The sequence below is a fragment of the Tupaia chinensis genome, unplaced genomic scaffold, assembly GCF_000334495.1.
Source record: "Tupaia chinensis unplaced genomic scaffold, TupChi_1.0 Scaffold000001_1, whole genome shotgun sequence".
Lineage (NCBI taxonomy): Eukaryota > Metazoa > Chordata > Mammalia > Scandentia > Tupaiidae > Tupaia > Tupaia belangeri.
This window is the reverse complement of record NW_006159427.1, coordinates 851,894-863,147: the sequence shown is the minus strand read 5'-3', so window position 1 is coordinate 863,147 and position 11,254 is coordinate 851,894. Positions and strand designations below refer to the sequence as shown.

The 11,254-nt window shown below is 49.8% G+C and overlaps 1 protein-coding gene across 1 annotated transcript in view; it reads right to left on the bottom strand.

The window, feature by feature from the left end:
• Positions 1-10,170: 10,170 nt before the first annotated feature.
• PTF1A (pancreas associated transcription factor 1a) overlaps positions 10,171-11,254 on the bottom strand; it is a 1,739-nt gene continuing 655 nt past the window's right edge. Inside the window, exons 2-3 of the mRNA XM_006139766.3 lie at positions 11,068-11,248; positions 10,171-10,697 (exon numbers count right to left, since the gene is read on the bottom strand). Of these exons, the coding sequence (XP_006139828.1) occupies positions 10,495-10,697; positions 11,068-11,248 (384 nt within the window). The 3' untranslated portion in view covers positions 10,171-10,494. The remainder of the gene's footprint in view (positions 10,698-11,067; positions 11,249-11,254) is intronic.

Genomic DNA, 11,254 nt, shown 5'->3' with positions numbered 1-11,254 from the left:
CTGGGAGGACCCACTAAAAATGACTCAATGTGCTCCAAGAGCGGATGAAGAGTGGGGAGTGGCTTATGCAGAGTAGGTAAAACAAAGTTCCGTCTTCATCTTTCCTTGTTTTCTTTCTTTCTTTCTTTCTTTCTTTCTTTCTTTCTTTCTTTCTTTCTTTTTTTTAGGGAAGATGGCAGGAACCATGAAAGAGCCGTTGAAGAAGTCATCCCTACCCCAGAGCAGCCCGGTGAACGAGTTGGACACTTCTGATTAACCCGGCAGAACAGAGGCGTCCGGACTGCCTGACTGGCAAAGGACGCTATCTCCCCGACCTTTCTGAACTAGCTGTCGGTCCCTCCCTCTGCATTCCCGCCCCACTCCACGCTAGAATGAACCCTCCTCTCACCTTCCCAAGTCCATATGGAAACCGCTGGCTGTTACTGGGTGGGCAGGAGGGGGGTGCATAGACCCTGAGGGGCCACCACCTATATTCTGGCACTCCCCAGGCTCAGAGGCTTGCTTTGGTGCCTAAGGGTGGGAAGGAACAGACTTCAGAATAAAAGTTGGTTGCACTCAACTTGTTGGACTCTTAATTGGTCCAATCCCTCTGGACCACAGATTCAAACCCATTTCCTGCCTTCTCAAACCGACCAATCCCCAAAGAGGTGAAGGGTAAAGACTCATTTCCCCTAGGAAGACTTTCTGTTATCTTGCATCACACAGGGCTCCTGGCTGTACCATAAATGCTGTAAATAGATAGAGATATACATATACATATAGATATAGCTATATGAAGTAAATGGAAGAAACTGTGGAGTTTTGCTTCCCATTAAGTGTGAAAACCTAGACTCACGTGTCGCTATTCTTTCGGGAATGCCAGGTACCATTTTCCAGAAAGACAGGTTTGCTTTTCTCCCCGTGCGTAATGGTCAGCTTGGTCCTTTCCATTCCCTCCACTCCACGGCAGGCCCTGTCACAGTCTGTATCTGAATCCTACGCTCTGGATTACAGATTTCTGAAGCTATTTATTACATCTCAAGAAATATATTTGTGGTAGCTGTCACATAAAGCTGATATATTCTGCTCTAAAAGAAAGCTAGAGAGGCGATTTCTTTGTGCGTAAAAGGAACACGATTCCATTGGAGAGGGAGGTGTTATTTTCGAGGCAAGTACATGGGGTGGCATAGCACCATGGAGCATTATTCGAGCTTCATCTACTATGCACTATATGCCACCGTCTCCAAAGGAGTGTTGCCCTAGAAACTTGTTTTAAATCTGCTGCTATATATCAACACCTTGTTTTCGCAGTCCTTGGCTGAATTACAGTTACACAGTTTGGCGCTTCTTTCAAATTTCCTCCCATCAGTTTGGCTAAAGAAAGGAATTTTTCTCCTTTAGAAATGAATTGGCTTAATTAGTAAGTAGATTAATGGCAATTGCTGGTGAGTTGGTTTCCAGCAGAGTTTCACCAGAGAGGGTTAATCGGAGTCAGGTCTGGAATCTTTCCCAGAACTGGCTGCCAGCCATTTCCACCAACCAATCACCCCTACCAGAAACAGAGGAAATGAAATAAAATTTATATTCTCTGTGCCACTATCCTGGACCGAAATGCCTTGGACGCATCCTCCTCACTGCAAGGACACAGTAGAGGCTGTTGCCTTGCAGGATTTTTTAACACATGTTAACCTTCAAGATTTATTTGGGGGCCAAAGCAGAATTTCAAATGGCACAAGCAGTGTCTCCACAGAACACTTAGGCGCATGGGAAACTTCGGAGGCTCTCGGTCAATTTCAGGTTGAGAGAAGTTGCAATGCCACACCCCTCCCCAAGTCCTTCCCTCAGTGCGTTGTCTACCAGACGTCTTTCAAAAGTTTTGCTGTATGTTTCGCAGCCTTTTCACTTATTTTTTTCCATAGTGATAAAAATGCATTCATAGTTTAACTTGCAGCTGTGAAAGTCTTGCAAAAAAAAAAAAAATCCCTGCTGAGAAATGCATATAATAGGAAAAACAGATCGACTGGACAGCAGTGTAATTAATGCCAGAAAGGGCTGAGGCCGGTTTCATAGTTTGTCTTTTGAGGATATCAAGACGAGACCTGGTGAAAAATGACGCATGCTTTAGCATTTCAGAAAGCTGGCAACTGGCAGCGCTTTTCCTTTTTTCTTTGACTTTCTGCGGCAGAACAAAGAGGTCGGCAGAACTAGCTAGGTTGTAATGAGTTCTATGTCCCTAGCACATTAAGTGCATCATGGAAACATATTGTATCGAAATAGTTTGGAGGAGAATACCGGGGATGAAAGAGAATGGGTGCTTTGATCAGCTCCCGGGGGTTCTGAGCGCGCACAGACTGACTTGCAAGGAGTTATTCAGCTCCAGCTAGACACACTTACAACACCATTCAAAGAAATTTGCATATCTGTAATTTATCACATTGGTCCAGAACATTATTGCAAGGTAAATAAAAGTTGGTTGAATAAAAAAAATCAATCATCGTAGATATAGAGGAAACTGTGGAGCCAGTCTTTCCACTAAACACAGAAATAAATATGTCCATAAGACCTGACAATTTAGAAGCTGACTTTATTTTTAAAGTGTCTTTAAGAGCAACAGGTCGTGTGCTGGCAAAAACAAGGGTGGCCACAATTGATTTGCCTTTCTGCTTTAGGAGAGGGTTATTTGCAACTTCCCACTGAAATGAAGTCAGAAAGTTGAATGAGACGCCTGTGACTAGAACTAGCCCATGACCTGCAGAGAAAAATTAGTACACACTTTGAGGAGATTCAAAAGATGGCTTAATCTCCTTGGCATCTGCAAGCACGAAGGTTAAATCTCATTCCTTCTCCTGTTGATTTCATTGCCAAAGCCTGGTCGCCGAATTTAGCTCCAGAGGATGAAATGTCCAGAGACCTGGTCAACAGGAAAAGTTGCTTTCCAATGCCCCATGAGAACAAGGGAACATGTAACAGGCAGGCATTGTTCTGAGTTTTTAAACAACCCAGTTAAACAGCAAACAAGAATCTTCAACTTGACCTTGGAAAAGGCTGTGTGCCTGCAGATAATCTATCAAACAAGTCTGGATGACAATGACATATTTCAAAGTATTGTCAGAGGAAAAGATTGATAAATTTGCAGTTGCAAAGAGAGAACTTTGGAAACAGGCAACAGGCAATTTAGCTCACCAACTCCGCCTCCTTCTCTGTCCTCACTGCTCCATCCCCAGCCCTCCACCCCAGCCTCCGGCAAGAGCACCAGTAAATCAGCACTGTAGTATTTCTTAAGGGGCACGGAAAAGCTGTGAACAGTACTTCTCATATTAAACGCAATATTTCTTTGCTTTCGTGGGGAACAAAAGTCGTAGTGAGACGTCTTTATGGCTAATTCAGTCAAAGGCACATCTCTGGTTCCCCCCGCAGAAAGGTCAGTGTCGCTGTGTTTGGTCCACCGAGGGGGTGTTTTCACACTGAAAACTGAGCCAGCTGTCCCTGTCATACCCTCGCCATTGGGGAGCGCGCACTAGCCATGCTTATTAGGCACATTCTACACCTGCAAAATATACCGATTTCCAAGACTTTTCAAGATACCCTCCCGTTCTCATGCCCCCTCCTCTTTCGTCTACTAAACGTTGACAACACAATTCAAGCCCTGGATGAAAGCGCTGCACGCAGGCGAACGCTGGGGAGGGGGGGCGCTCGGCGACCGTCTCGCGGCGTCTACTGAGCAGCCATCAAAGAAATGAGGCGTCAAGGATGTTTTCAAAAGTACGGGAAAAACTCCCAAATAATTGCTTCGATGGGTCACACGTTCGCTCTTGCCACCAACGCCCACCGTTGACGCCTCGTGTGTCATTATATGTACTAGTGTTAGGTGTGGGGTTGCATCTGACCTAAGGGGGCCCTTCATGTAGAAGTGGCTCGTTTTTTTTTTTTTTAAATTGTATTTGTAACTAGCATGACCAATGGTTTTTCAGATGAATTTCTTGAGTCTCCCTATAGGATTCCACGTCTGTTTTGAAAAGTCCAAATGCCAACCCTCACCCAACTAGATTTCATACTAAAATTCCTTCTAGAAACATCCCCTGGCTGGATTTATCAGCTCCAAAGGCTCTCTCTCCAAAGATAGGCGACTAATGAGCTGTTTCTGAGACGCTTAGTGACCCAAGCAAGAAAGGAGCTAAAGGGGACCCTGTACAATCGCTGAAGAGAAACTGTAAAACCAGAAATAACTCGGACACTTTCGCTTTAAAAGTGAGACTGAGGGTCAGTTCGTCTTCGACGCGAGCGCAAACCTAACTAGCTTTCTCTATGAGCACTGCCAGAGGGCTTGGGGGGTGGGGGCGAGGACCACACATTCCTATCTGGTTGTGCGGTGGGGGTGTGGGAGGGGAGAAGGATTTTTAAGAGGATTTAATTAGTCCTTGGTGTCTCTAATCCGACTTCTGTCTAATCCTTTCACCCAAATTTACAAAATGCTTCCTGAGACGCCCCTAGACTGGACGAGGTGCAGGGTGCCCAGAACGCCTAGGTTTCCTGGGACACGAGCCGGGGTGAAACACATCTAGTGCCACAGGAAGCAGGGAGGGGGTGACTCTCATTTGTTGGAGACCCTAAACTCTTTTCCGGAAGTTGGGGGTCTCCCCACAGCCCGGTTCCCTCGAGCAGAGCGCCGGGACCTCTCCAAAGCGATGGCGGCGCAACAGGTTGTTTGGAACAGGTGCCGACTCGCCAGGGGAGGAGTTGGCGGTCAGTGGCGGGGATCAGTCAAGGGCCAAGACTCCCCGGGAGGTGGAGGTAGATTCTCAAGGGCTCGAAACTCGGGGGCGACCAGAAACCGACGTCCCCGGTACTGCCGGCTTCTAGTGCTGGCGCCTCGGCCCAGAAGCAAAACCTCCTCGCCACAACTTGCGCTCCAGGTCCCAACATCCGCTGGAAGCGTTTGCCAGTGGGCTTCTCGCCCGGCAAGGGGGCGTGGTTGCCCCAGGTCTCCTGGAGGAAGCCTCGGGTACCACCTCGTGGCCTCCTTAAGGCCGTTTGTCCTCCTCCCTGCCCTCGGCTTCTGGACCCTCTCTTGGAGACTTCCATGCGCAAAGATTGCGGAACTGCGGAGAGCCTGGAGCCAGGCACACACTTTCAGCCTCCAGGGAATACAGACAGCACCCGAGCCCCGACTGTCCTGGGAGCAGGGGCTAGGTTGCCCTCGGGGGATGCTCGTACGACTCCACCCGGGCTCTCCGGAACCTCGGGAACGCGGAGTTGCGGGCGGGGCGCATGCGCGCCTCCGGCCAGGGTCCCTCCCCAGGCGGCCGAGTTTGGGGAAAGTTTGGCGAGGTTTGCCTTGGCAGCCGCGGACGTCCCAAAGGCCAAGCTGCCTTGGGGAGGCAGCCAGAAGGCCGGGAGCCGGCTCGGCAGGGGCCCGTGGGCTGAAAGGCGGCAGAAGGTGGGGAGAGGGAGGCCTTTTGTGTGTGGCACAGGAGAGTCACTTGCGCACAACGCAGCAGCGCGCTCCGCCGCCGCCACAGCCTCCGCCGCTGCACCTCCGCCTCAGAGCGCTTCATTACAGCCGAGCCCTTCCCCCGCCTCCCCCCGGCCCCGGCCTTTGTTCGGCTTGAAAGTAATGCTGTGAATTAAAAGAAATGACAATATTTTCTATCTGCTTGAAAGTCCAAGAGAAGAGCCCTTGAGCTTGGCAAAAATCAGGCAAATCATTCATCATGCCACCCCGCACCTGTGGTCTTGGCATTGAAAACCCTCCAGACCTATTCCTATTAAACTTAATTATTCCCCCAAAGCACACAATGGTTGAAATGGAGCAGGTTGGAGTCTGTTTATTGGTGGTAAATGTTTTTCTGAAGATCTTCTGAATCTCATTGTTAGCTCGTTGTTTGAGGCTGCCCTCTTTCTTTCAGACTAGAGTAGCCTTGGACTTTTGAATTTTCAATCGTAACATCTGCTTAATCGTACGGATCAAAATATGGAGACACAAAACATATGTAATGGTTGATTTGTTAAATCCTGGTAATGAGTTATTAACAAGGGAAAACAATAGGCCAGGATGGTGAGAGCCTTATGGTAACAGAGTCACTTTATGTAACGCCTGACGTTTCCCTTCTTGATAAATGGAACTAAGGTCCGAGCGCCAGGTGATAGCAAGAAAATCAATGTCTTTCGGGGCCAGCCCTGAGACTTTTTTCTATGTGAAAAATTAGGAGACATAAAATTTAATTGGCTGATCAGGAGGGAGGGGGGAGGAAACCGTGGTCTTAAGTTTAATTGCCAGTAGGCTTAGCCAGGGAGACAAAACAAGATTTGGGCCTGTTTGTTTGCTGCACCCCAGCCTCAAGTCCAAGTGTATCATTGAAAATGTGTTTTATTATAACACATGTCATGCTTTACAGTTCCCATATTGTGTGAAGACAATGGTTAATGGTACATTAAAGACAGGCAAACCATGCCAACAAGTCTTGGAGACATTGTGAGGGCCTCTCTCTTTGCTTGTCTTAGGCAGCTGCAACCCAGGACCCAGCAGCACAAAAAGAACAAGTTTGAAATACCAGGTGCATCCTAGAGAAGCACGACAGGGATTGATATGTTATAGCCCAGGACATGAACCTAGCAATAAAGATATCATTTCGATTGTCTGCGGCTTCCACGGCCTGTAAAGCCGGGAGGCCCTGAGCAGCCTGCTTTCTGGCAGCTCTGTCTCTCTCCCTGGGTTTCCCCATCTCCCTGGGCCAAATCCGAACACCTGTTGGCCAGACCTCACATCCTGTCGTGGGAATCGTTTCCTACCAGTGGTTCCAGATCTCAAACATGCAATTGGTGGTGGAATTATTTAGGACCATTCCCACAGGCTGCAGAAGGCTTTGGAAAGGCAGTGGGAGGGGAGGGCGAGGGAGAGAGGGAGGGTGAGGCCTCTTCCCAGAGAGGTTCGCCAGGGAGTACTCAACTGGTGTTTGTTCAACCTCGCAGCTGGTACTCGGTGCCACCGCACAGGCCCATTAATGGAAATGGGATGAGTTTATGGATTTAAGAGGCTTCACACCCTCTCCACGGAGGGGCGTTAATCCTGCTCCTGGCAGATGAGCAGTCCTGGGAATCACACGCAGCCGATTTCACAGGAGTTCCCACAAGGCCTTTTATGCGCTCTGCTCCCAGCCTGGGGTGGGAGGCTCGCTCTCTTTCCCACCTACTGTTTCTGCCTGCAGGACCTATGGGCTCTAGAATTCAGCACTTCAGGAGAGTTTTGAATGAACCCACAGTGTCTGCCCCATGGAAGGAAGAGGCTCCACAAGGGGGCTCCGTTTCAGAGGCCATGCTGCTCAGGGTGCAGAGATGGCTCCCCTCTTTCCTTTTGGCCCCCACTCCCCTTTTTGCTCCCCTCTCCCTTTTGGCCCCCTCCTCCTTCGAAGAGCCACCTCCCCTCATAACTAAAAGTTCCCTTAGGAAAAAAAAAAGGGAAAAGGAATGGTGCCTACACTTCCCAGCCTCTGAAACTAGACAGCCATCCTTTTTTGTGACGTGGACTATACTTTCAGGAGAGAGGACCCGACCCACCTGCAAGGGAGAGAGAGGGAAGGGGATGAGGGGCACTGATGAAGTAGGGGGCGCTCTGATTCAAAGGAACAGTGGCAGGACAACGGAGGATGGAGCCAGGCAGGATGGGCTGGAATGGGAGATGTGTGTTTGGTGGGAGGGCGTGTGTTAGAGGGGAAGGAGAGGGCACCCATGCAATCTCTGTTCTGGTAAGACTCTGTCAAACCCTTTCCAGTGCTCCTTGCCCCCACAACTGCCAGCAGTGGAGTCTGGACCCCTGGGGAAAGATTTAGCCAGCTCTCCACCAGAGATCAAAAACGCACTGCAGTACAGGGTCTGCAACCTCTTTATTATGCTAAACGGACAAGACCAGTCAGAGCCCACTTTAAACTCACATATATATGTATCCCTTGGTGGTCTCGGGCTGGGTTTCAGGGCCCAGGCTGTTGGGGGTTCAGAAGAGCTGGGCTGGACACAGGCTCTCCATAGCAGTCCCTGAGTTCTGTTTACTCCATTCTTTTCAAAATACATTTTTGGTTGAGTTGGAAGAAAAATGTTAACTTAGAAGGACCGCTGAATATCTGTCATTCAAACTGCCCCCACATGTCCCTTCCAGTGCCAGGCTGTATGGACGGGCCAGAGATGCCCCAGGCCAGAGGCGCTCCTGCCTGGCCCTGCCACAAGAACCACTCCTGCACCCTGCACCCGCAGCTCAGGCTCCTTGATGCCAAATGAGGCTCTGAAATGATACATTTGTTCTTCTTTTACTGTGGCATTTTTTTTAAAAAAAAGAATTGCTACACTAGAATGAATGGATTATGAGTAAATAAAAAGAAGCTGTCAGTCTCTTTGAAGGTCGTGCTTAAAGGGACTTGCCAAGTCAGGACAGAAGAGTGACAAGATAGAGACCCTGGTGTTTTGCATGCTCAGCTCGGCTCTTCCGCTTCATCTGCACCGCACTAAAGGATGTGTTGAGGCATTGACTCACACAAAAAAGTGGCACGCAAAATAAAAGGTACCACATCACAATGATTGTAGTGTTTTAACTGTGGAGTGCCACCGTGCCCAATGCAATGGAAAGACAGGTCCACGCAGCCCAAGAAAACGGTAGAATACTTCCATAACTTATAATTAAGCCGAAGTCTGCCTAACATTTGACTTTCTAATGGGCGTAATGAGATTACATGCCTGATGGAAGCATTTGTGTAAAAGCAACTTTCATGTTTAATGAGGCCCTAATACAGGGCAAAATTGAATTATTTTCTCTCATTCTCAAATTCTGTCTCCAGTGTGAAATCATCTTTTAGGGGGAGGAGCGAGAGCGAGAGCGAGAGCGAGAGAGAGAGAGAGAAGAGAGAGAGTGAGAGCGAGCGAGAGAGCGCAAAGGCTGAAAGGGGTGAGAGGGTCCATGGCCAAGAGCCTCCTGGGAGCCTCGCGACCCAGAATCTCCGCGTGTCTGGCCAAGCCGCGCTGCGGGGTCGGGCTCCCGGCCTCGCTTTAATTGCTCTTGGACGAGATCCATGGCACCCGCGGCGCGCGGGGCACCCCTCGGTGGGTCTGAAACTAGGTTAAAGCAATTAGCATGCTGCCAACATATTGTCTTCGGCAGGGCGGTGGGTACTGGGGAAGATTCGCGATTATACCTTGGTCGACCAAGCGAATGCTGCTGGACAGAGGAGCCGCGCGGCGCCTTGGCCTGGCCTGCGCACGCCGGGAGCGTTTCCGCGCCAAGGTGCGCATCTTCCGCTTTGCGTATCTCGCCTCCCCGCGCGCACTGGGCCTTGCCACCCACTACCCCGCGTCCGGGCTCTGGCCCAAAGGTGAGGAGACCTGAGCCGCAGGGGGGCAGAGAAGCTGGAGCCGGCCTTTTTGGCTGAACGACCCCGATCGCGCTCTTGCCTTCTCCCCTTCGCTAGGGGGCAACACTGCGTCCTTCCCTCCAGGCTCTCTTCGTCTCCCCAGGGTGCCGGGCCTGGAAGATGAAATTCTGTTGGAGGCAAAATGAAATTTAAAGTAACCCTGCAGACCTGGCAGGGAAGCGAGCGGGCTCCTTCCAGCCTTACCTAAAAGGCACTGGATTTTGCTGAGAGGCCTCCGAGAGGTCTCCAGGTTTCAGCACCGTCCCCTGCTCCATCTCCGAAGGAAGTACGTCTGAGTTCTAGGTATGATGTTGTAACTGCTGAAGGGGCGGGTCATGGTTCAGGAGCAACCCTTTCTCCTTAGCCCACGGAAGCAGAAAGGCCCCTTCCCTTGGCCAGCTAGAAGCCAAGCCCTGCTCCCCTGGACGCAGTTCACTTTGTACACCAGGAGTAGGCAGGGTGGAGGTGACTCTGGGTAAATCAAGCAACATATCTGAGCCTTCGCTCTCCCCTCCGGAAAACGGGAGTCATAAGTACTGCAGGGCTTATTTGCCGCATAGGACATTCGGAAGGTAGAATAAAATCCAGGCAGAGGTGTTACCATTTGGGGCAGGTGGAAGTTAGAGTCTAACTATCTTTCCCGACTCCTTTCAGGCTAAACCTAAATAAAACATGGGTTCTTACTAGACAGGGACAGTTTGAGTCTCTGATTAAACATTTTAAAGTTAATTCTTTGAAAAGGTACAGTTATTCCCACCATGTACTAAACAAATAACTTTTTTTTTAAAAAAGAGGTAAATAGCATTTATTAACAACGCTTAGAAATAAACCATATCTGGCAATAAATAATCAAGGCGTTTTCTGGCTGGAGTTCTTCCAGCAACACAGAGTTCATTGGGCTGGTAAACTATTGCATATTTTTTTAGAAAATCAGGATAAATTATATAAATTATATATTTTAAGAGATCATCTATTTCATTAACTCAACAAGGTAATAAATAGATAAATAACAGTTGATTGCCATGAGAGAAACGTACTTCTTAAATTACATTTACAGTATAGATGTTCACATATACAATATGCACAAGGACAAAACCAGATCCTCAGCCGAGTCTGGGACTCCTCAGGACACAAATTCAAAGGGCGGTTCGTTTTCTATGTTGTTGAAGGAGGATTTGCTGTTGAGTTTTCTAGGGTCCTCTGGGGTCCACACTTTGGCTGTTCGGATAATATTTTGTTCTTTGAGTTGTTTTTCATCAGTCCATGAGAGAGAGTGTCCTGCGAGGGGAGGAAGGCCATAATCCGGGTCGCTGGGGGAAGGGGACCCTGAGAAGTAAAAGAAAACAAGACTGTAAACAACCAACCTGATACCCAAACCCCCCTCTGGTCTTTTAGGATCCCCTCAGAGATGCCCTACTGGGCCAGCGTCTTGTTGGTACTAGAAGAGCCCTCTTCCTCCTCCCTTCAAGTCTCAGCACCCCATCTCCGGAATCCCAAGAGCTGCAGCCCAGGACGCGCGCTCTGAGCGGAGCCCAGGTCAGACCTGAGGACAAAACCTGACGAATGCCTGACTCGCGCTCCGGGTTGCCGGAGCCCACCGACGACCCCAGTCAACTCCTCAGTCTGTTTTCCCTGCCCTCTGAGCCTTTCGCGTGCCTGTCCTGGCCTCCCAGAGCTGGAATGTGGACGCACTTACGGGTGCCCCGATGGCAAATGATGACCTTCTGGGCCTGGCTGCCCGGGCTGTCTCCTCCCAGGCGCCCGACACCGCCCGGGCCCCCGCAGCCCCCCGCCACGCCACCGCGCAGCGGCAGGTCGGCCTGCACCAGTTCGCTGAGGGAGTTGATGTAGCCGATGGCCAGGCGCCGCGGGGTCCCCTTTGG